The sequence below is a fragment of the Mobula birostris genome, chromosome 15, assembly GCF_030028105.1.
Source record: "Mobula birostris isolate sMobBir1 chromosome 15, sMobBir1.hap1, whole genome shotgun sequence".
Classification (NCBI taxonomy): Eukaryota; Metazoa; Chordata; class Chondrichthyes; order Myliobatiformes; family Myliobatidae; genus Mobula; species Mobula birostris.
This window is the reverse complement of record NC_092384.1, coordinates 19021437-19047650: the sequence shown is the minus strand read 5'-3', so window position 1 is coordinate 19047650 and position 26214 is coordinate 19021437. Positions and strand designations below refer to the sequence as shown.

Sequence of the window (26214 nt, the reverse complement as noted above, 5' to 3'; positions counted from 1 at the left end):
TAGCACCATGGTCCTGGAAAACGTTTCATTTTTATTGTGTTCTGTACCAGCAGTTACGGTTGAAATGACAATAAAAAGTGACTTGTCTAATGAAGGCAGTAGTTTATGATTGCATAGTGCTGACAGTAGGACAACACTCATGCCTTAGTTTCTTGGAATTGTTGTGCTTTACAACCAAGTGATATGTTCATATTTAAGCCTCATTTTAGAGGGTAATTTTAAGTAAATACATATAATTGCAGTTGACTTTTCTGCTGTTTACATACATCTACTGATGCTTCTGGACACATCTTCAGTGATGTTCCTGGAATCATGGGGTGTTTTGGGTCTTTCAACATCACACAACCTCCTCCAGGTGACCCAGCTGGGGCTGATCAGATCCCACCTTGTGTCCAGATGGCTAGCTACTTATGGCTCCGTGGCTCCCCTCTTTTGAGCCACAGCCATCTTGAGGCTGCATCGGTGGTACTGCGGATGGCTCTCCTCTTCCTCTCTCCCTCAAAGCCCAAAATGCTGAAGGCTCTAACTAAGGAACGGGCTGCGAATCTCGTACAACCAACCTCCACTGGGACAATAATTGTTGTCATGGCTTGCAGCTTCCTATCAACCCCTCCCTTCGCCGCTGCCTCCAGAATTTGGTTAACATCTTCATCAAACTGCTTCCACAGTGAAGTCATGTTAGCTGCAGGCCAGTTGATCCGCCTCCTGTTAGATTTCATGTTAGAGGGATTAGTTTGCAACACTTGGAGTTAGTAAGTCAGTTAGTCTGAGATAAATTAAAGCTGGCCTTTTCAATAATGCCCTGATCCTAAAATTTAGTGCGCTTATTTTTAAATTGGAGTATTACACCTTAAAGATTTTGGTTTAATGCACTATCCAGACTTGACATCGGATGTAAGCTAAGTTTCACACTACTGTAATTTTGGATTACTAATAGCGTGAAGCTTAGTTTAGAAGAAAAACGAAAATAACCAGGAGGGTTTGGGCAACGTGAGCCTGGCAAAGGGAACTTCCTTGATGTGCAGTGTTCTTTTCAAGTTGTCAAGCCAGAAAGAAAACTACACGCTGCCAAACAAATAGGAAAATTTCAGGCTGTACGAATCATGTAAATTGGAGCTATGGGTGCAGCAGCGGAAGCTGTTTTTGCTTAGCACATGGAGGCTCCAGTCCTAACCTGATCGATTTCCTTCATTGTGCTGTAGCTCTTCGGGAAACCACAATATTAGTTCACAGATTTCTTGCACCTGTAGTATGTTAGAAAGTCTGTTTTTAAAATAATCTGTATGTGCGGACCTCAACAGAACCGCCAACAGCGGGAGCACAGACGACTCGAAAGGGAGAACAGTGCGCATGCGTGCCGTGCAGAAGCCCGCCTAAAGGGCGCTGTGGAGACAGGAACAGTGCGCTTGCGCACTATAAAGAAGCCCGCTGGAGCCCGGTTTAAATAGGAAGGCAAGTGCGCTTGCGCGTTGCTGCCGGCCCTTGTGAATGGTGCAGTGTGAGAGAAGTTGAATTACTCGCGGAGGAAGTGGGAGCTCGAGAAGGGAGGGGGCGGTGTGTTGGAGAGGCGCCGCGAGGCAGGAGGAAGTGAGCGCGTGAGCGGCGGGAGTCCGTTAGAGAGCCAGACAGTGAGCGCGAGGCGGCGCGACCCGGGGAGGGCAGCGCGAGTGCAGACACCCACATCCACACCCAGCCCGCCGGAGACGGACAGGCGGAGACTCGGGAGAGATGCCGCGGGTCGTCCCCGATCAGAGGAGCAAGTTCGAGAACGAGGAGTTCTTCCGCAAACTCAGCCGGGAATGTGAGGTGAGAGCGGAGGGGGGAGCTGGATGGAGGAGCGCGGCCGGCAGGCAGGCGCACACATGGTGATCAGCTGGAGCCGATCCACCGGCTGTTGCGTCAGAGGAGCTGGTCATCTCCTGGAAGTTGGGTAAAATGGACCGAGAGTTACTCACCCTCACCCTCGTGTCCTGGGACTGGGGGGTGGTGGGGGGGCTTCCTCTAACTTAGAAATTTAGACTCCTCCTGATCTCCTGACTTACTCTTCTGTTGTTGGGGGGAGGGGTGGGGTTGGTTGGTTGCTCGCTCACTCATTTTTTGCTTCAGTGAGAGTTTGACTTTCTTTCTAACAGATTAAGTACACGGGTTTCCGCGATCGGCCGCACGACGAGAGACAGATGCGGTTTCAAAATGCCTGCAGGGACGGCAGGTCTGAGATCGTAAGTACCCAGGATATTCCTCACTTCCTTCTCGATATTCGGTCCTCGACGCCGGCAGTGGACCCAAACTGCTTTGAATGAACAAGCTAAACTGCTGGATCTAAGTGCTCCTTCCTGCACGCTGAAATAGTAAACGCCACTAACGTTTCTGTTTTCAATCAGCATGCAAACGCAAAAACCCAGATTAACACTTCGTGTGGAATCCCTTCCACCGAAAAGCGTGCTAGAACGATTGTCGAAGTTTAATACTTAATCCCACCCTACCATTCCCGTTTGCTATTTGCAGCAATATTGTTTATTGTTTTTTTTTCTTGGAAAAGAACGCTTTAGATTATCTTAAGTATCTATGAGTGAGTTAGTTTTTAGAACGCGTAGAGTATAAAGGGCATGTCTACAATAGAATATAGTTCGTGTTTTCCAATGAATTAAGCTAAATAAATTGATTTGTAAAATGTAACTATGAACATATAAAAGGAATTGTTTTTTTCCTTGCTTTGGAAGCTGCCAGATTTTTTCACGTTCTCCTGGGAATGCTTGCTTCCCTCAAGCAGAAAAATAATTGGATAGACTATCACTTTTTAAGTTACTTCCTTTGCTCAAGATATAGACCCTTATGCTCTGCTTCATCGCTGTTAGTTAATAGCTATGGATCTATACATCAATTTGTTTTCCATATGTTTTTCAAGGACTTGTTCAAGCAGGTTTTCACATGAGATGTGTTTCAGCAGATTAATTTAAAAGGTCTTTGAGGGTAGAAGGTTATGCGTGGGTTTACTTTACCCAGGTAATATATCTATATATGTTTATATCAGAAGGAATGTTTGTGAGTCCAGTGCCATTTTGTTTATAACATTGTACTTTAAATGTAAATTTATGGATTATACCTAATCTTGATGAGAGAGCTTGATATCAGTTATGCCCTTTAATAATCCACTGGGAAGTACATCAGTATTGCAAGGATTAATTTTCTTATAAAAATCAAGGCATAATGTACTCATTTCACATGATTAAGTATTTTTTACAGTTAGTAACATTTTATATTGATATGTTTTCACTAACGGTTCTAAATTTCCACATGGGAATGTGGGTGACAGTTTTCTCTCATTAACTTTGAGCTTTCACAATGAGTGATAACACGCTATATGTGGAAGGTGCCTCGGTTGTCCTGTCCATGTGTATGAACTCTTCAGATGTTTCTCCTGCCAAGTGTTGCTACATACTTGTTTCTAATTCCTTCCTTTGCGTTTTTATGTAATGTGGGTAACAATACTTGAATCTCAAAGTTGGATCAAGTTTGAATCCTGGTATATTCTCTGTGATTGAAGTGTGGCTGAGAAACTTGGAACTGTCATAACGGGTGGCAGAGTAGCGTAGTGGTTAGTGTAATGCTTTACAGCACCAACTGCAAGATCAGGGTTCAATTCCCACTGCTGCCTGTAGAGTTTATATGTTGTCCTTATGACTGCATGGGCTTCCTCCCACATCCCAAAGATGTATGAATTAATAAGTTGTGGGCATGCTGTGCTGGCACTGGAAACATGGTGAGATTTGTAGGCTGGCCCAGCACATCCTCAACACACTCTCTATATGTTTTGATGTGCGTGTAATAAAGTTCATCTTGGACTTTTTGTTCAACCAGCATGGTTTGATCTATGCTCCACCTGTATGATTAAAACAGGAGCCACTGAAGATTTTTTAGGTATTTATTTAAAATTTAGCCTTTGGTTCATCTAAACTACACTTCATTATCCAACAATATGACCATTCAATATCAGAACTACTTTGGATCCAGTTGTTAGGTGTGCAAATGGTCCATTGTCTCTGTCTTTCAAGGCTGAAATCTCAAACTCTCATTCTGATTGGTAATCTCATACTGCTGACTGGGCATATTTGGAAAATCTACCTTTTTTGAAAGAAAAGGCAGGCATCTACTCAGTGCTTGTGATTCTGTTTGTCAGTTTGTTTTACTGTGTTAGATTAATGACTTGCTGGTTTGGGAACATTTTTTAATATATATTTTCTACACTTATTTTAACTTTGGATTCGTGCCATTTTAGTGCATTAGTTTGTGTACTGTGTACACAATTGAGCAGAATTGTCTTGGGGTCTGGAAGTAAACATTGGATGTGTGTGTTCTTGTCAGGAGATTAGTTTCTTTCACTTGGGTGATAAGCATATTTGCTTTTTGACTAATCTGTCTGCTTTTTCCTTTTGCCTCTGTCTGCTAAATGCCTTGCACCCCTTCCCCCACCCCAACACACTCCTAGGCCCCCTAAGGGTGCGACTGATAGTTACTATAAATAAAGTAGGTCAACATGACGTTTGCATTGCTCAGAGCATGAGAAATTTCATCTATATCTAAATATTTTTAAATGAAAAACATAACTAATCTGTTTTAATAATAAAGTGATGCTACATAATTCAGTTATTTTGTTTATGTCAAGAGAAAGAAGAATTACTGCATCTTCCAATTTTGAAAGTGCACAATTGTTTTGAGAAGTGACAATACGTTGATTGATGGCTGGGACGTTGACTAATGGCATATCTTATAGTATCGACCATTTGTGGTCTATGTTGTAGCAGAATTGGATGCTTGTAACTGTACACTTGATAAGAATTGATTGAGTCCATATTTTATGCAATTCTAGAGTTTAGAATATACGGTTCTGCCTGTATGACGCTAACCTTGGAACACAGCACTGATGTACAAAAAATGCATAATTTATTTTAAATCCTTTCCTCTGATATATTTTGTATTGATTTTTCTGAAAGGCTTTTGTGGCGACTGGAACTAATCTATCTCTGCAGTTTTTTCCGGCAAATTGGCATGGAGAGCAGCGGCAAACACCCACAAGAGAATACGTGGACTTTGAACGTGATCCAGGCAAGGTAAGAACTTGGTGCTTGAGTCATAGACTATGAAAAGCTGAATGGGATGTTTTACACTGCACTTGTTCTAATAGACCTTTTCACCATATTAACAATGTGGATATATAGTCAGAACCTCATTTGTGGATCGGCAGTAAAGCTGAATAATCTGACTAGACGTTTGGTAAGTAGCTAGCTTCAGGCAGGTATGAAGGCACTGTCTTTAATCTTCACAATATTTAATCATTGTTGAACGTCAGGCAAGCATTGTGACAGATTGCACAATGGAGATATTCAGACAAGTATTGAGTTTGATCTTTGACATTGGAGGTGAAAGCTATTGTCTCAGAATCTGTGTGTGTCTAGAATGGTGGGGGGAGGATAGGTTTTTGGTAGATCCAGAGCTAGATACCTAGACTTGGATGGAGAAACAATTGGAGGCTATTCCCTTGCTGCAATTGGATAAATAATGGAATTGCTGTAGATTGAGGGGGTATTAAACCAATTTTTGCCAAAGTATTCTCAGGAGAAAAATCATAATTTCTTACTTGGGTAAATTCAAGTCATACTACAAAAGGAAAAACAAAGGTAATATGATTCTATGCCTATTTAGGAGTATACAAAATTTTGTACCTTTTGATCTGACTGAGGTGACCTGACTAAGAGTCAGATACTGAAAGAATGCTTTTTTTTCATTAAGTTGACAAACTTGAAACTTGGAAATGGAATAGAATATGGTCAGTAGGTATTCCAAATGCTTGTTTTTGTCCTACATTTTGCCAGTTTTTAAATTGCATTTTAAGGTAATTCTAGGAATGAATATTATGTCTATTGTGTGACCTAAAGATATTATGATATAATATAAATTCCAGTTAAAATTGATCCCTAAAGTAGATTGTATTGAAACCATATTGTAAATTAGTAATTGGTAAATGGATTTATTATTGCCAGATGTACAGTGGAAGAACTGTTCTTGCACATGACCCATAAGATTAATTCATAAATGCACATTTGGGTAGTGCAAGGTAAAGCAATACAAAATGTAGGGTAGTGTTACAGCACAGAAAGTGCTGTGCAGGTAGCCAATAAGGTGCATGGTCAAGAGCCCATTTTTATCATACTAGCGGACCATTCAATAGAATAACTGCAGGATAGAAGCTATTTGAACCAGGTGGTACGTGCTTTGAGGCTTTTGTATTTCCTGCAACTCGCACAAAATGCTGGGGGGCTTAGCAGGTCAGGCAGCATCCATGGAAATGAATAAACATTTGATATTTTGGGTGGAGACCTTTCTTCAGGACTGGAAAGGAAGGGAGGAAGATGTCAGAACAAAAAGTTAGAGGGGGAAGAGGATAGCTAGAAAGTGATACGTGAAGCCATATGGTTGGGAAAAGTGAAAGCCTGGAGAGGAAAGAATCTGAGAGGACATGAGAGAGGGAAGGAGGAGTGGCCCCAGAGGGAGGTGATAGATGAAAAGAGGTAAGGGGCCAGTGTGGGGAATAAAAGAAAGGTGAGCAGAGGGAATTTTTTTAAAACCAGAAGGAGAAATCAATATTCATCCCATCAGGTTGGACACCACCCAGGTTGTGTTCATTTTGGGTTGCCGTGCTGTGGAAAAGATGCCTTTAAGCTAGAAAGAGTGCAGAGGAGATTTACAGCAATGTTGGTGGTATGTGAGGGACTGATGCATGAAAAGAGGTTGAGCAGGCTGTGACTTTATTCATTGGAACATAGGAGATTGAGAAGTGATCTTGTAGAGGGGCATGAAATCATGAGGGGAATCGAGGCTTCCCTTGGTCAGGGTCGGTCATGGATGTTGGATCCAGCTGTCTGGACATGCAAGCCAGGGCAGTACAATTTGGAGAACAAGCTGTTATGAGGAGAATAGATAGGATGAATGCATGCAAGTGTTTCTCCCCAGGGTTGGGGAAATCTATGAACTAGAGAGCTTAGGTTTAGGGTGGGGGTGGGGAGATTTAATGGGAATCTTCAGTCATCACAGAAGAGATACCAGAAGATGGGAGGATAGCTAACAGTGTTCCCTTAGACAGAAAGGGCAATAGGGATAAGACAGGAAACTGCAGCCTTGTATTAAAGTAGGGAAATTATTGGGAAACAAATTCTAAGGGGCAAGAAATATATTCACTTGGAAAGGTGGGGACTGGTTAAGAAGAGTCAGCTAAGTTTTATGCAAGGGAATTTCTATCACTCAAATCTGATTTACTTTGTCTTTGGGAGGTAACTAAGAAAATTGATGAAGGTCAATTGTGGAAAGAGAGGTCTTTGATTATGCTTGCAAGATGAACAAGTTGAAAGAAGTGGTGTTACTACTAATGTGTACAGTAGAAAAACTTTTGTATGTCATCCACATATTTCATCACATTAGTGCAAGGAAAACAATATTAGTGCATTGTAAAGTACAGTACAGAGAGTGCAGATAGATAGGAAGGTGCAAGGACATATCAAGGTCAACTGAGGGGTCAAAAGTACATATTCACTGCACTAAGGGGTCATTCAATAATTTAACAGCAGGATAAGAGATGTTCTAGATCCTGGTGCTATGTGTTTGGGGGTGGGAGAGGTCTTTAATTATGTTGGTTGCTTTACTGAGGCAGTGAAAAGTGTAGCCGGGGTTCATTGAAGGGAGTCTGCTTTCCATGAAATGTTGATCTGTGTCTACAATGCTCTGTGGTTTCTTGTCCCAGGCAGAAGAGTTGCCTTGCCATGCCAAGCCATAATGCAACTGGATAGGATGGTTTCTGTGATGCATTTATACATATTGAGGTTGAAGGAGAGATGGCTAATAGTAATAGAATGAGTAGATTTGTATGTACAGTATTTTGATATAAAGCTATGAATAAGACATATAGAAATTGGAGCTAAGTATTTGGTTTCATAGAGTGAAAGTCAACATTCTGGTGTTTAAAGTGAGATTAATTGTTAAGTAATCAGAAACGAGACTTGTGTATTCTGTACATTTTTTTTGCGGTCTGATATAGTTGTGTTCAGGCAGTTTATTTGGTGGCCCATTATACTGATGTAAATGCAATATTAGGATATTGATGCTGAGTATTATAAATAACAGCAGCTGACAACAATTGTATGTTTATACACCATATTGTTGGAAGTCTTAATACTTAATTGCACATGTATGAATCTATTCACAGTGGCCACTTTATTAGGTATATTGTACCCGTACATTAATGCATATATTTAATCAGCCAATTGTGTGGCAGCAACACATTGCATAAGAGCATGCAGACACAGTCAAGAGGTTCAGTTTCCAGAGAATCATGCAAAAAAAAACAAAAGGAACCCAGTGAGCTGCTGCTCTGTTGGTGAAAGTGTCTTGTTAATGAGAGGGGTTAGAGTATGGCCAGACTGGTTCAAGCTGACAGGAAAGCAACAGTATCTCAAATAACCATGGTGTGCAGAAGAGCATCTCTGAGTGCGCAACATCTTAAACATTAAAGTGGATGTGTTGTGCAAATTAAGGTGGATAACAATAACTTAAATTTGCAGCTTTTCCCAAGACGAAATGAAAAGTATTTATAATTAAAACAATATTCATGTGTGGCAAGTTTCTGCAAATAGTGATTTCCAGGAAAGTGGCTTAGTTTCTGATGAGCTTTGTATTACAGAATTGGGAATTAAAAGAAATTTAACCATTCTCCTTCCTATTATGAGCTTCCTGTTTAATCAAAAATTCATTCTTCTGGATTGTAATTGGACACAGTTATACTGGCAATCAAAGCTATCTTTCTGTCAAAAAAAATACTGTCAAGGTGGTGCCTCTGCAAATGCATTTGCATGTACTGAGTATTGTACAAAGATTTGATCGAAGGCTTTCCTGAGTATTTTTATATATAGAGCTATTGGGACACTTGGAGACTCTTACCAGAGAAGACTGAAACTGAAATATTGCCAGAGAAAAGGATCCACTGCTCAGTCATTGGAATAAAGTTGAAGTATAAAGTGACTATTACCTTGAGGTGTCTTGCTGTGAGACAGCTAAGCTTTGCATGCATGTTTGGCAGGTTATGCATTTGCTTCACCTGAAGCAAAGCTTAAGACTTGTTCAACAGCTTAAAGCAGAAACTGTGGAAAAACAGGCAAAGATGTTTTACATTGAGGACTTCAAGTAGTATAGTTAGAAATCCAGCTTTAAATTGTAGAGGTGAGTGGAGTGAAGATGTACAGGGCTGTGGTAATATCTGGGGTTGCCATACATTTGCAACGTTCATGGAGCTGACCTAGTTGTTGATAATGTTTTTATTTAAGCTTTTCCAGTTTGATTTTTCACGAACACCAATGAAAGAATAGGAAAATAATTATTATATGATGCATTTATCTTCAAATGTTCTTGTAGTGATCATTTGTGACTTTAGGGATTATTGCTGTAACATATGATTATTTAACAAAAGTTCTGCTTTAATTATGCACATGTGCTAATTTTCCCAAAAAAAGGATATTCTTGAGGTTGAGGAAGTGAACAAAGGTTCACCAATTTGAATACTGGGGTGGGAGTTTTTGGTGGAATATGAATGCAAGTTGTCTTTTGGGAAATTGCAAGTCTGGATGGTGCATTTTCACAGATGAGGTTTCCCCTGACTAAGATGCCTTAAACCAAGAGCCATTCAGGACAAATGAGTAATATTTCTTAATCCAGATGATAGGAATTACAAAGGTTGGCTAACATGATGGCTGTGGTGGTTCAGTTGCTTAAAAATGCTTGGATGTTAAAGCATTTTGTGTGGGAAAGAATTTGAGAAATGGCTTAGTGCTGAAAAGCAGTGCTGTAAGTGAAAGGTCATGATGCTTCTATTTGTAATATTCTTGTGTTCTATAACAGATCTGTGTGCCTTGGCATTAATACCATTCTTCACAGGACTTCTGTGTTTCAAACTTAGAAATTTTTAGTATCATCTTCTCTCCATTCAATGTCACGGTGAAAGTTCTGTGTAAATTGTCTACCATGTTTCCTGCAGGGTAAGTGATTGCGTATTCCCTTTCTTTAAAAAAAACGGAAAAAAAATAGGGTGTCTTTCAAGTCCCAGATGACTTTATCTTTGGTTTCACAAATGAGAAAATCTGCAGATGCTGGAAATCTAAACAACACACACAAAATGCTGGAGGAATTCAACAGGCTAGATAACATCTATGGAAAAGAGGACAGTCAACATTTTGGGCCTAGACCCTTCGGCAGTCCCAAAATGTTGACTATATTCTTTTACAAAGATGCTGTCTGGCCTGCTGAGTGTTGCTTCACCTTTGATTTTATTTGCCATTAACTGTGGCAGTGCCCATTGGGTTTTGTTGTATGTTTCTTTTGGGTTCATCTGGCATCTGCACGAAGCATTTATTGAATGTACAGTTGATTCTGGTTAATTGGGGCAATGGTTAATTGTGACAGCCACTTATTTGGAACAACTCTTAAGAACAAAAACTAATCGAGAATATAGTTGGGATCCCCTTTGTTTATCTGGGACACTATGCTGCTTAATTGGGACAGGACATTCTTGCTGAACAGTTTCTAGGTAGTGTCAGATGCGTGCAAATTTTACTACACTATTGGAGTGAACTGTTTTTTAGATAGCATCTGTTGTATGCACTTATGTTAAAAAAGCAGTTCAAATGGCATGCAACACAAAATGTTGATGGAACGCAGCAGGCTAGGCAGCATCTATAGGAAGAAGTACAGTGGACGTTTCGGATCGAGACCCTTCAGGACTAATGGAAAAAAGAGATAGTAAGAGATTTGGGAGGGTGAGACTCGAAATGATAGGAGATCTCCCCCTCCCCCCCCCCCCCCAAACTTTCTGCTTTCCGCAGGTATCACTCCCTATGTGACTCCCTTGTCCACTCGTCCCACTGATCTCCCTCCTGGCACTTATCCTTGTAAGCGGAACAAGTGCTACACCTGCCCTTACACTTCCTTCCTCGCCACCGTTCAGGGCCCCAGACAGTCCTTCCAGGTGAGGCGACACTTCACCTGTGAGTCTGCTGGTGTGATATTCTGTGTCTGGTGCTCCCGATGTGGCCTTCTATATATTGGCGAGATCCGACGCAGATTGGGAGACTGCTTCGCTGAACACCTATGCCCTGTCCACCAGAGGAAGCAGGATCTCCCAGTGGCCACACATTTTAATTCCACGTCCCACTCCCATTCCAATTTTTTTTTTATTTCAAAATATACTTTATTCAAAAATAAATATATACAATAAACCATTCAATAACTTTTCATCCTTTACATACGTTTCCATTATACTCAGTAAAATACCTGTGTTTCTAGCCACCCACGTGGCACTCCAGTAGTTCAGCTTAGCATCTCATTGTTGAGGGGTATACTCCCCGCCCACCGACCCCTCCCACTCCCACGGGTGGAGAAACCTATACTGTGGTCCTTCCCCACCGGGCCCTTGCGGTGGCTGCACCAAGTTTCAGTGCGTCCCTCAGCACGTACTCCTGCAGCCGAGAGTGTGCCAGTCGGCAGCATTCTCCCACGGACATCTCCATGTGCTGGTAGATCATCAAGTTTCGGGCTGACCAAAGAGCGTCTTTCACCGAGTTGATGATCTGCCAGCAGCACTGGATGTTGGTCTCCGTGTGCGTCCCCGGGAACAGCCCGTAGATCAGAGAGTCCTCTGTTACGCAGCTGCTGGGGATGAAACGTGACACTAGCCCGTCCATCCTCCTCCACACCCTCTTTGCGAACTGGCAGTGTGCAAAGAGGTGAGTCACAGACTCTTCCTCACTGCAGTCCTCCCGTGGGCAGTGGGGTGCGGAGATGACGTTCCGGGCGTACAGGAGGGCTCTGACTGGGAGGGCCCCTCTCACCACCAGCCAGGCGAGGTCTTGGTGCCTGTTGGTGAGATCTGGCGATGAGGCATTTTGCCAGATGAACTGGACAGTCTGCTCAGGGAACCACCCCACTGTGTCCATCACGTCCTTCTCCTGCAGTGCCTGCAGGACACTTCGTGCCGACCACTGCCTGATGGCCTTGTGGTCAAAGGCGTTCTCCTGGAAGAACTTTGCTACGTGGGATAGGTATGCCGGCAACGACCAGCTGACTGGGGCGTTGCGCGGGAGTGGGGCCAGACCCATCCTTCGTAGCCAGGGCGACAAGTAGAACCTGGGCACATAGTAGTACTTGGTGCCCACATACCTGGGCTCTACACACAACCTGATGCAGCCACATACGAAGCTGGCCATCAGGGTGAGGGCGACATTGGGGACGTTCTTGCCCCCGTTGTCCAGGGACTTGTGCATGGCGGTCCGTCTCACCCGCTCCATCTTGGATCCCCAGACGAATCTGAAGACAGCTCGGGTGATTTCCGAGCTGTAGGAGCGGGGGACGGGCCAGACCTGCGCCAAGTACAGCAGCCCTGAGAGCACCTCACACCTGATGACCAGGTTCTTGCCCGTTATCGACAGGGAGCGCCCTCCCCACAGTCCCAGTTTCTGTTTCACCTTGGCAGTCCGCTCCTGCCAGTTCTTGTTGCACGCCTCAGCCCCTCCGAACCAGATCCCCAACACCTTCACGTGGTCGGACCTGATGGTGAAGGGGACGCTGGATCGGTCGGGCCAGTTGCCAAAGAGCATGGCTTCGCTCTTTGTGCGGTTGACCCTGGCCCCCGACGCTAGCTCGAACTGTTCGCAGGTGCCAATCAACCTGCGAACTGACCTCGGATCAGAGCAGAAGACGGTGACGTCGTCCATGTACAGGGAGGTTTTCACTTGGGTCCCTCCACTGCCTGGCAGCGTCACCCCTCTTATGCCCCCATCCCTCCTGATGGCTTCCACAAAGGGTTCTATGCAGCAGACAAACAAGACAGGGGAGAGGGGGCAGCCCTGCCTGACTCCAGACCTGATGGGGAAGCTGTCTGTTTCCCACCCGTTGACCTGGACTGCACTACGGATGTCTGTGTAGAGCAGTCTGATCCAATTCCGGATTCCCTCCCCAAATCCCATTTTGGAGAGCACGTCCGCCATGTACGTGTGCGATATCCTGTCGAAGGCTTTCTCCTGGTCCAAGCTGACCAGGCAGGCGTCCACCCCCCTGTCCTGCACGTAGGCGATGGTGTCCCTCAGCAGCGCGAGGCTGTCTGAGATCTTCCTGCCCGGTACAGCACAGGTTTGGTCCGGCCTCTACTGTCGAGATGAAGCCACACTCAGGTTGGAGGAATAACACCTTATATTCCGTCTGGGTGGCCTCCAACCTGATGGCATGAACATTAATTTCTCTAACTTCTGTTAATGCCCCTCCTCCCCTTCTTACCCCATCCATATTTTTATTTTTTTTTTCTTCTCTCTTACAATAACTCCTTGCCTGTTCTCCATCTTCCTCTGGTGGTCCCCTCCCCCTTAATTTTCTTCCAAGGCCTTCCGTCCTATGATACTTCCCCTTCTCCAGCCTTGTATCCCTTTTGCCAATCAATTTCCAGTTCTTAGCGTCATCCCTCCCCCTCCCCCTCCCCCTTTCAAATCTCTTACTATCTCTTTTTTTTTTCCGTTAGTCCTGATGAAGGGTCTCGACCCGAAACGTCGACTGTACTTCTTCCTATAGATGCTGCCTGGCCTGCTGTGTTCCACCAACATTTTGGGTGTTGCTTGAATTTCCAGTATCTGCAGATTTCCTCATGTTTGCGTTTTTAAACAAGGAGGTACCCTTGCTACTGCATGTCTCCCCTATATTTCCATGGTTCTGGAAGGATCACCAGGATCCTAAAGAAATACCAGATTAATACCATCCACAAACCATGCAATTACTGCCACAACTGTTGTGCATTTCATTGTTTCTAGCTTCACAGGAAATTGCCTTTTTGCTTCACAATGGCCTTTCCATAAGGTTGTAGCTGGGCTACTTGTTGCATCCTGGATTGTCAGTATTGAATACAACAGATCTGCCCTCAGCAGATGCAAATTTGGTTCATCCGAGGCTTCTGGATTAGGAAGACTGAGTATGTTTTCAAAGACAATACAACATATTTAATACCAGGTTAATTTGGGAAAGCAAATATCATGGTGTTATCTGCTTATTAATCTTTGGCAGCTTCTCCCCCTACCCCAACTGAATTGCTGTTTACTTTGCAACTCCTTTTAAAATCTGGTTGCACTTTCCTCATCTAGATTAGATATTGCTTCAGGCAGGCTAGGAGAAACTTTATTTTGAACATCCAACTGGAAGGTTTAAGGAGACTTGTTTAATGGGGGATGGGGAGGAGATGGTAATGGAGGCAAATCTGAAGAGCAGTTGCCCTTTGAAAATGGCCTCTGTATGTCCCTCTGCAGCTGGATCCTCGACTTCCTCAGTGGGAGACCACAGTCAGAGCGGATTGGAAATAACATCTCCCTGACAATCAACACTGGCACACGTCAAAGGTGTGTGGTTAATCTATTGCTCTACTCTCTACAACCATGACACTGTGGCTGTGCGCAGCTCTAATGCCGTCTATAAATTTGGTGCCCCAAAATTGTTAGCAGAATTTCAGATGGTGACAAGGAGATGTAAAGGAGCAAGAGAGATCAGCTGGTTGAATGGTGTTGCAGCAACAACCTGCACTCATCATCAGTAAGACCAAGGAATTGATTGTGGAGTTCAGGAAGGCGAAACAGGGAATACACTCCAAAACTTCAGAAAGTTGCAAACTCAGCCACCTCCATGGGCACTACCCTCCCCATAGAGGACATCTTCAGAAGGCAATGCCTCAAAAAGATGGTATCCATCATTAAGGAGTTCCATCATGCAGGGCATGCCCCCTTCTCATTGCTACTCAAGGAGGAAGTACGGGAGCCTGAAGACTCTCAATGTTTTGGGAATTGCTTCTTCCCCTCCACCATCAGATTTCTGAATGGACGATGAGCCATGTGTAGTACTCCACTATATATTTTCTCTCTTCTTGCATAACTTTTTTAATTTATGTATACAGTGGCATGCAAAAGTTTGGGCACCGCTGGTTAAAATTTCTGTTACTATGAATAGCTAAGTGAGTTAAAGATGACCTGATTTCCAAAAGGTATAAAGTTAAAGATGACACATTTCTTTAATATTTTAAGCAAGATTACTTTTTTATTTCCATCTTTTACAGTTTCAAAATAACAAAAAAGGAAAAGGGCCTGAAGCAAAAGTTTGGGCACCCTGCATGGTCAGTACTTAGTAACACCCCCTTTGGCAAGTATCACAGCTTGTAAATGCTTTCTGCAGCCAGCTAAGAGTCTTTCAATTCTTGTTCGGGGAATTCTCGCCCATTCTTCCTTGCAAAAGGTTTCCGGTTCTGAGAGATTCTTGGGCTGTCTTGCATGCACTGCTCTTTTGAGGTCTATCCACAGATTTTCAATGATGTTTAGGTCGGCGGACTGTGAGGGCCATGGCAAAACCTTCAGCTTGCGCCTCTTGAGGTAGTCCATTGTGGATCTTGAGGTGTCTTTAGGATCATTATTTCCATCTTTTTTACAGACGGTGTGATGTTTGCCTCCAGAATTTGCTGGTACTTAATTGAATTCATTCTTCCCTCTACCAGTGAAATGTTCCCTGTGCCACTGGCTGCAACACAAGCCCAAAGCATGATCGATCCACCCCCGTGCTTAACAGTTGGGGAGGTGTCCTTTTCATGAAATTCTGCATCCTTTTTTCTCCAAACATACCTTTGCTCATTGCGGCCAAAAAGTTCTATTTTAACTTCATCAGTCCCCAGGACTTGTTTCCAAAATGCATCAGGCTTGTTTAGACGTTCCTTTGCAAACTTCTGACGCTGAATTTTGTGGTGAGGGCGCAGGAAAGGTTTTCTTCTGTTGACTCTTCCATGAAGGTCATATTTGTGTAGGTGTCGCTGCACTCCACAGTCTGCTAAATCTTCCTGAAGGTCTTTTGCAGTCAAACGGGGGTTTTGATTTGCCTTTCTAACAATCATATGAGCAGTTCTCTTGGAAAGTTTTCTTGGTCTTCCAGACCTCAACTTGACCTCCACCCTTCCTGTTAACTGCTATTTCTTAGTTACATTATGATCTGAGGAAAGGGCTACCTGAAAATGCTTTGCAATCTTCTTATAGCCTTCTCCTGCTTTGTGGGCATCAATTATTTTAATTTCAGAGTGCTAGGCAGCTGCTTAGAGGAGCCCATGGCTACTGATTGTTGGGACAAGGTTTGAGGAGTCAGGGTATTTATAAAGCTTTGAAATTTGCATAACCTGGTCTTTCCTAACGATAACTGAACAAGCCATAGCCCTAACAAGCTAATTAAGGTCTGAGACCTTGGTAAAAGTTATCTGAGAGCTCAAATCTCTCGGGGTGCCCAAACTTCTGCCTGGTGCTCCTTTCCTTTTTTTCACTCTAAAATTGTACAAAACAAAAATAATACACTAATCTTCCTTAAAATGTTGAAAAGAATGTTTCATCTTTAACTTGGACTTTTGGAGATCAGTTCATCTTCTACTCACTTAACTATTCACAGTAACAGAAATTTTGACCGGGGTACACAAACTTTTGCGTGCCGTACAGTGGACAAATTGCTGGGATTCCCTTTGTTTATTTGGGACATTCTGCTGTTTAATTGGGACAGGAGACTGTTGCTGAACAGGTTCTAACTAGCATCAGTGGTGTCCATTTGTGTAACTGTTAACTGCTTTACCATGCTTAAATCAAATAGCTTTTAAATAGTTGTGTTTCTATCGACAATCATTTTGAATGTTATAGTGAAAATTGAGATTTGGAGGATGCAATTGTTGATCATATTGCATGAAGGCAGCCCATTGTCTACACTAGGTGTCTGTTGATTTTGTTCATTTACAGTCAATCAAAAGGACACGGTAGCATACAGGTACACTGGATGATTTCCTCTGTCGATTTACCGAAAAAACTATTATTTTCGTGCAGTGGTAGTATTAGCGTTATAATTTGTTCTGTATTTAATTTAAATGCATAATTTGTTCAGTTAAATGGTAGTTTGACTTTTTATACCTTTTTAACTATTTCCATGAAACTTTAGTTAATTGAGGCAGCTGCTTAATTGGGCCAAAATGTACTCATTCTGATGTGTCTCAATTAACCAGAATCCACCGTAGTTCTGTTGTAACCCACATGAGCCTACAGAAGATAGTTTGGCTAAGCACTCAGCCAACGTGAGGCATGATTCTAAGCAAGCTTGTTAATAAATATAAGATATATAAATGAACAGGAAGGTTTCTATTCTATAAACCCTCGTACTCTAAGTAAAGTAATTTGATATAAACTAACTGGATGATGCATGATATGAAAGTGAAGCTTGATTGTCTTTATCAGCCTGTTTGTACAAGGATCTGGATAATCTAGAAGTTCAAATTCTATTGTGGCATTTAAAGGATTTAAATTCAGTAGCTATATAAACTTGCAAAAAAAAAGTAATAGTAATGTTACCATGAAGCTTACTGCCCGTTTATGCTGCCGGTGTTTAGGGCAGCAATGAAGGTCCTCCTCTCTCTGTACCTCATTGTTGTGACCAGTCAGGGTAGTTGGTCCTGAGCTGAAGCACCACACTTACTCTTTGATCTGTTTGGCATAGGTGACCCTACCAAGAGCACAAGGCCCTGACTCCAGCCAACATAGCTCTCCGGGTCATTGAGGCATGCAAACCTCCAAAACCCTACTGCAAGATTGTGGTCCTCTTGGAGGATGAAACTTCTGAATTGTTCTTAAATATATTAATTTCACACGTGACTCTTGCCTGGCCCAATTTCGTAAGAATGTTGATTCTCAGTTGCCAGCAAGGTGATCTGTACTACTAGAGTAATGGCAACAAAACTTAATAAGACTATACAGACTACCTGTGAATACGCAGGCCCTGGGTCTGGTGGGATCATTCTCAGTGCAAGGAGACTGCTGAGTAGATTCATATTAAATAGCATACAGTATTTATTTAAGCTTGGCACTATCAAAACTATAACTTGGTTGATTGTCACCTTAAGTATTCACAAACTCATCACTAAAGTGCTGTAACTGGTGTATTCTATCAAAAAATGATGTGTAATGACTTTACACTTCTACTCAGCTAAACTCGGTAATCATATGCATGTTTCATCAGGCATAACCAGAAGGATGGTGATAAAAGATAAGTTTCCTCATGTCTCTCTTTGACTTGTTCCCTACAATGAAAATAAGACATTTGTTACAGATTAATCCGAGAGCATTTAGATGTTTAAAATTTGTTAATCTAGTTCAAAGTAAACTTATTATCAAAGTATGTGTTACCATTTAATGCCTTGTGAATCATTTTCTTGCAGCCATTTTACAGGGTAGAAATACAATTGAATTTATGACAAACTATACATAAACTGACAAACACTAATGTACAAAACACAGATTCTACAAATAAAAAAAAGTACCAAGCAAGAGTTGTAAAGGGCCCTTGAAATTGAGTCTGTAGATCATAGAATCAATCAGAGCAATGATGAGCTCCATCAGTTCAGGAGCCTGATGGTTGTAGAGTAATAACTGTTCCTGAACCTCGTGATGTGGAACCTGAGGTTTCTGCACCTCAAGCCATGCTTGAAGTTCAGTAAACTAGTCTCTTGACAGACATTCTTGCAGCTCCCCACTTATCCTATCCATTCGTGGGAAGTTTATTTTTCACTACTGTTATGAATCTGGCTAAGTTTCTGTCGGTGTTTTAGCACTTTTACTGCTTGGTCTTTTGGGGAGTGGGATTCAGCATGTATGTGTGTCTAGCTGAGCAAAATTTGGAGATAATTTACATCACTGTCTCTCATTGCCTATTCATGCTTGCAGATTCTAACTGAAACTGGTGGATATATCCAGCAGGTCAGGCAGCATCTGGAGGAAGAAAACAAGTTAAATTGCAGTTTGTATAGCCAAAGTTCAAATTTGACCATTGTTATATCTGTTCTTTATATTGATCAATCTTAAAACAGCAACTGCTGCTTCTCTATCTATTAGCTAGACTACAGTTGTGGACCGTTCTAACTCTTCCTTTATCTTCTCTGGAAGTGAAGTGAGCTGGAAGTGCTTTTGTAAGGTATGAGGTTTTAAGGGGCAATGTTGTGCATGGGGAAAAGTATTGAATAGTCTGGTTATTGTATTCATGTACTCATTTTTTCCCGATTTCTATTTTTACAAGGCGTTGAATAATAGTGTATGTTGCTGCTGATCTATCTGCAATCATGCACTGGTGGGAGATGCAATTTTTGTCTATTTATATGGTAAACTGTAACCCTTCTGCTGACAACAACCAGTTCTGAATTTTGTCCATAAACTAAGATGAGTGGCTAAAATCCCTGTTTGTTGCTTTTAATTCCTCTGGGATTTTTTTTGTTTGGATGCGTAACCTGGAGATGGTAGACCAAACAGTCAAACTTAAGTGGTTCAGTTTAACTTCAGATAAAGTATGTATCTTGCTGTGCACACTGAGTTTTTATTAATCTTCTACCTGAATTTTAAATAGTTAGACTTCTTTAAGTCAGTGCTCGTTTGCCTTAAAATCCCTTGCTTTTTCACTAGTCTGTTTATCATCTTGCCTTGCACACCCATTATAAGTAATTTGATTTCAATTAAATAGCATTGTTACATTATTGCATTATGTACCCACTCAATTCATGTATTCAGCAAGAATTTAATATGAGTGACACTATGAATTGCAAATCATTGCAGTGATGTCGTGTCCTAATCGTGAAATAGATTAATTTGTTTACACCATTCCATGGTGAATTTGGTTAGTGCTTTGCTCTTTGTCTAATGAGCAATGACTTCAGCTAAAACTAAAGCTGTAACTTGTGTGCTGTAATGAATGACAATCTTGGCTTTGCATAATAATGAAGTGGTGGGGGGGGGGTTGGAAAAGGTACATTTCGTTCTAGGCTGGTTCTTTTCCTTATCAGTTTTTAAGTAGAGGGATAAATTAACCCTGTAAATGTGACCTACAAATTAAGTCTGTTTCACATTCAAATAGATTTTTTTAAAATAACAATCCTGCAGCTGCTGTATGTCTGAAATAAAATCAAAGTGCTAAAAACAGTCATCAAGGGTGAAAGTTAACACATTAGATTGAGGATCTTTAATCAGAGCTGCCATTAGGTAAAGTTTGGTTCATGTACTACGAAAGGCATGAACCAAAATGGTTTGTCCTTTATTTTAGACGGGCATGATTATAATCATTTTGCTTATAATTTCAGTTCAGTAGTTGCAAGTGTTTTTTGTCAACACAGCTTTACACTAGGGCAAAGGGTAATGTAGTACTCCTGAATTATAATTCTGACGTCGCCTTGATGCAACTTTCTTGTCCTGTTTATGCACATTACCTTATGTTGTAAGTGAACCTGTGCATGTTTTAGGTAGTTGTATATAAGCATTGCACTGGGATTAAAATGTGGCGAAAAGAGAATATTAACATGGCAGATTAAGTAACATGGTTGCCTCGATATTGCGAAGGAGTGGCAGTTTTAGTGAAAATGTAGAGTTTTGAAGTGACTCAATTTGCTCACACCAATGTTGTAAAATTCGTCACTGTTTTGAAAGTACAGCATAATTTTCAATAATCTGAATTATTTGTTACCAATTTAATCACAGGCTTTTAGTTGTCTAGGAATTTTTCTTTCCCCACCTCTGTCTGTTCAATCTTTAGACTATGGCACTTTTTCTCAGTCAATTACTTGCACATCTGGCCTTTCTACTTTATGAAGAATAGTATTTTTGAACAAATTTTGAAGTGAATCCTATGATGAAATTGTCAAACCTCTGAAGACTTCCTGCCTGCCATTTTCCAATAGATAACTTATTCTTACAAAAATAGTTTATAATTTATATTATGTCTCCCATTCTAATAATAATGTTCAGTCATAAAAACACAAGAATACTAAGGCATTGGATTGGAATTTGCTTTTGTAATAATGGTGAAAGTGATTATCCAATCTGGTTGTTGTGTAAAAACTGATAGAACAGGTGACGAAGATTTTTGAGCATGTATCCAAATTTGTAATAATCTTAAAAATCTCTTGCTTGCCGCAGCAATTTTAAGCAGAGGTAATCATTAATGAATTAGTAATTATAATTATGAACTTAAGGAAAAAGAATGAACCTGTTGCTTATTTACAAATATTCATTATTTGTGTATTCATTGATTTGCTATTAATGAAGTATAACAGATTGAAATAGATGAAGCATTTTAGAAAACCTATTCAAAAATTATTAGTGTTAATCTTTTAAAAAGACAATCAAAAATTGTTTCTTGCAACACACATCAAAGTTGCTGGTGAATGCAGCAGGCCAGGCAGCATCTCTAGGAAGAGGTACAGTCGACGTTTCAGGCAGAGACCCTTCGTCAGGACTAACTGAAGGAAGAGTTAGAGATTTGAAAGTGGGAGGGGGAGATCCAAAATGATGGGAGAAGACGGGGGGGGGGGGAGATGGAGTCAAGAGCTGGACAGGTGATTGGCAAAGGGGATATGAGAGGATCATGTGACAGGAGGTACGGGGAGAAAGACAAGGGGGGGAACCCAGAGGATGGGCAAGGGGTATAGTCAGAGGGAGAAAAAGGAGAGTGAGAGAAAGAATGTGTGTATAAAAATAAATAACGGATGGGGTACAAGGGGGAGGTGGGGCGTTAGCGGAAGTTAGAGAAGTCAATGTTCATGCCATCAGATTGGAGGCTACCCAGACGGAATATAAGGTGTTGTTCCTCCAACCTGAGTGTGGCTTCATCTTTACAGTAGAGAAGGCCGTGGATAGACATGTCAGAATGGGAATGGGATGTGGAATTAAAATGTGTGGCTACTGGGAGATCCTGCTTTCTCTGGCGCACAGAGCATAGGTGTTCAGCAAAGCGGTCTCCCAGTCTGCGTTGGGTCTCGCCAATATATAGAAGGTCCCATCGGGAGCACTGGACGCAGTATATCACCCCAGCCGACTCACAGGTGAAGTGTTGCCTCACCTGGAAGGACTGTCTGGGGCCCTGAATGGTGGTAAGGGAGGAAGTATGAGGGCATGTGTGGCACTTGTTCTGCTTACAAGGATAAGTGCCAGGAAGGAGATCGGTGGGGAGGGATGGGGGGGGACAAATGGACAAGGGAGTCGCATAGGGAGCGATCCCTGCGGAAAGCGGGGAGGAAAAGATGTGCTTAGTGGTGGGATCCCGTTGGAGGTGACGGAAGTAACGGAGAATAATATGTTGGACCTGGAGGCTGGTGGAGTGGTCGGTGAGGACCAGGGGAACCCTATTCCTAGTGGGGTGGCAGGAGGATGGAGTGAGAGCAGATGTGTGTGAAATGGGGAAAATGCGTTTGAGAGCAGAGTTGATCCACACTCAGGTTGGAGGAACAACACCTTATATTGCGTCTGGGTAGCCTCCAACCTGATGGCATGATCATTGACTTCTCTAACTTCTGCTAATCTCCCACCTCCTCCTCGTACCCCATCCGTTATTTATTTTTATACACACATTCTTTCTCTCAGTCTCCTTTTTCTCCCTCTGACCCTCTGACTGTACCCCTTGCCCATCCTCTGGGTCCGTCTCCCCCCCCCCCCCCCCCCGTCTTTCTCCCCAGACCTCCTGTCCCATGATCCTCTCATATCCCCTTTGCCAATCACCTGTCCAGCTCTTGGCTCCATCCCTCCCCCTCCTGTCTTCTCCTATCATTTTGGATCTCCCCCTCCCCCTCCCACTTTCAAATCTCTTACTAACTCTTCCTTCAGTTAGTCCTGATGAAGGATCTCGGCCTGAAATGTCAACTGTACCTCTTCCTAGAGATGCTGCCTGGCCTGCTGTATTCACCAACAACTTTGATGTGTGTTGCTTGAATTTCCAGCATCTGCAGAATTCCTGTTGTTTGCGTTTTAAAAATTGTTTCTTAATAGTTTTCATGTAACTGTCTAATTACTGTCTAAATACTGATGTGTAAACCAGGTTTAAAAAGATTTCAATGTATCATCCAGTGTTGTACATTCTTACAGCCATCTGGCTGGCATCGAGTCAGCGTGAGACATTTCCGATGAAAGCGACTCGTTTGCTCCCAGGTTGGGGAAAAATTGCTGCTGTAGTTGGCAGTTAAGCTAATCATTATGTATCATATTATGGGTAAGGTTTTAAGAATTGAAGGGTGACACTACATTCCATGTACCAACAAAGTTTTTGTGTATGCCATCTTGGGCCCATGTGTTTTAGGCTCCCCTTCTCTGAAATGAGATATGCCAAGTGAAGGTGGAAATTCAGAATCAAATTTATTATCACTGACATATGTGGAATTTGTTATTTTGTGGCAGCTGTGTGGTGCAAAGACGATTCTATAAATTGAAAAATTATGCAAAAATAAAGGAATTATGAGATAGTGTTCACAGATCATTCTAAAATCTGGTGGGAGGGAAGAAGCTGTTCCAGAATTGAGTGTGGCTGTTTAGACTTCACTATCTTTCTCATAGTAACACGAGGAGGGCATGTCCTGGATGATGAGAGTCCTTAATGAAGGATGTCTTCTTTTAGAATTCCACCTCTTGATGTCTTTGGAAGGTGGGGAGGACTGTGCCCATGATGGAGTTGGCTGAGTGTACGACTGTCTAAAGCAGTGGTTTCCAAGCTAGGGTCCATGGACCCCTTGCTTCATAACATAAAAGACTGGGAACCCATGAATGTTAGAAGTACCATGACAGGCTGTGAAGCAACCAGTCAAAATGTTCTCCACCATACATCTGTAGAAACTTGCACGAGTTTTTGACTTGTCATGTTACCTCACCCTCAATGAAGTAGAGGTGTTGGTGTCCCTTCTTTGTGATTACATCACTGTGTTGGCCTCGGGATTGATCCTGAGTATTTGACACCCAGGAACCTTAAGCTGCTCACCCTTCTACCACTGAGCCCTCAGTGAGGAGTGGTGTCTGTTCTGGTTTTTCCCTTCCTGAAGTGTATCATCAATTCCTTAGTCTCTGCTGGGTGTCCTCACACCCTCCTCACCAGACTAAGTTCGGTGGCGGAGCCGGCCCAAGTCGTCAACCACAGCCCCCAGCCAAGTGCCGGACAGATTCCCTATTCTCTGGCTAAAAAAAATTTCTCCTGTTCTAAAAGGATGCCCCTCAATTTTGAGGCTGTGCCCTCTAGTTCTGGATGACCCCACCATAGGCAACATCCTTTTCACATCCATCTTATCTAGTCCTTTCAATATTCGGTAGGTTTCAATGAAACCCCCCTGCATTCTTCTAAATTCCGGTGAGTACAGGCCCAAAGCTGCCAAACACTCCTCATATGTTAACCACCTCTTTCCTGAAATCATCCTCATGAATCTCCTCTGGACACTCTCCAATGACAACACATCCTTTCTGTGTGGCCTAAAACTGTTGACAATACTCCAAGTGTGATCTGACTAGTGTCTTTATAAAGGCTTAGCATTATCTCCTTGTTTTTATATTCTATTCCCCTTGAAATAAATGCCAGCATTGCATTTGCTTTCTTAACCACACTCAACCTGTAAATTAACCTTCTGGGAGTCTTATATAACTTCAACATAATATCCCAGCTCCTGTGTTCAATACTTTAATTTGTGAAGGCCAATGCGCCAAAAAATTTCATTATGACCCTGTTTACCTGTGCTGCCATTTTTCAGCCCATTTTCCAGCTGGTCCTGATCCCACTGCAAGCTCTGATAATATTCCTTGCTGTCCAGTGCCCCCCCAATCTTAGTGTCATCTGCAAATTTACTGATCGTAAATCACATTATCATCCAGATCATTGATATAGACGACAAAAAAACAGACCCAGCACAGATCCCTGCGGCACTCCACTAGTTGCAGCCCTCCAGTCAGAGAGGCAACCATATACTACCAATTCCTGGCTTTTCCCACAAAACCAAGTCTAATCCAGTTTACTACCACCTCTTGTCTAGCTGTTTGATGCTTTGCCATGCTTAGATCGATCAGTTTTTAAATAGCATCATATGTGTGTGTTTGTGTTCAAAAAGCAGTGAGTTTTGTCACTGATAGTTGGCAAGGAGTAAGCGGTAAGACAACTCAGAACTGTTTTGTTCACTGTGGTTTTAAGCATTCCGACATGGAGATGTCAGAAACGGCCGGAAGTGAAAATGGAACAATTTCATGGCTTCTGGTTAGGAACTATGAAGAATTTGAAGGTATCAACGATCAACTTTACTATTACAATAAAAATAAAGATTTGGAGGATGCAGTCGTTGACATCACTGTATGAAGGTAGTCCATTGTCTGCACTAGGCATCTGCAGTGATTTCATTCATTTATAGTCAATCAAAAAGAACACAGCATTCACTGGATGAATTCTTCTGTCCATAAATATTAGGAGCTAATACAGTTTCATAGTACTGTAGTACTATTGATCGTGTTCTGATTTGTTTTGTATTTCGTTTGGATACATAAATTATTATTTTTTTTTAATACCTTGTTATTTCCATGGAAATCAACTAATTGGGGTAGCTGCTTAAGTGGACTGATCTGTCCCAGTTTACTGAAATAGAGTGAATGTGTGTGTTGCTGCAAAACAAAAATAAATTCACAACATCTGGCAGTAGTATTAATCCACATTCTGATTCTGAGAAGTTTTGTATACGATTTCAAATTGGATTAAGTTCCTGGCTCAGATTAGAGCCCACCTTGACATTCAGCTAATAACTAACCTTTGTGGTTCAACTCAGTTTTTTTCTTTTGATAAACAGAAAAATGATAAACACTTGAAATTTTTGGGGTTCAGGAAGGGGAAGTCACCAGGATATACAACAGTCCTCATTGAGGGGTCAGTAGGAAGGGCAGCTTTGAACTACAGGCTATCCACATCTCACAGGACAAATCTTTGACTCAACACTGGTGTATTCATGAAGAATGCATCAAAAACTTGCAAATTTTTTTACAGAAGTGCAGTGGAGAGGATTCTGACAGGTTTTATCTTGGCCTCCAATGGGCAGGATTGCAAGAGGCTGCAGAGGGATTATAGACTCTGCCAATTCCATCATGGAGCACAACCCTCTGTCAAAGGTCATTTTCAAAAGGTGATGCCTCGAAAGGTGGCATCAATCATCAAGGACCCTCTCCATCTAGGGCATACCCTATTTATATTTCTGCCAGTGAGGTGGTGGTACAGGAGCCTGAAGACCCACACTCAACGCTTTAGGAACAGTTTCTTCCCCTCTGCCATCAG

General features: G+C 42.1%; 1 protein-coding gene across 2 annotated transcripts in view; it reads left to right on the top strand.

The window, feature by feature from the left end:
• Positions 1–1474: 1474 nt before the first annotated feature.
• The window catches only part of cbfb (core-binding factor subunit beta), a 107289-nt gene continuing 82549 nt past the window's right edge, over positions 1475–26214 (top strand). Inside the window, exons 1-3 of one of the 2 annotated variants that reach the window (XM_072279399.1) lie at positions 1475–1806; positions 2133–2219; positions 4992–5108. In XM_072279399.1, the coding sequence (XP_072135500.1) occupies positions 1729–1806; positions 2133–2219; positions 4992–5108 (282 nt within the window). In that variant the 5' untranslated portion in view covers positions 1475–1728. The remainder of the gene's footprint in view (positions 1807–2132; positions 2220–4991; positions 5109–26214) is intronic. The other variant, XM_072279398.1, reaches the window with a different exon arrangement.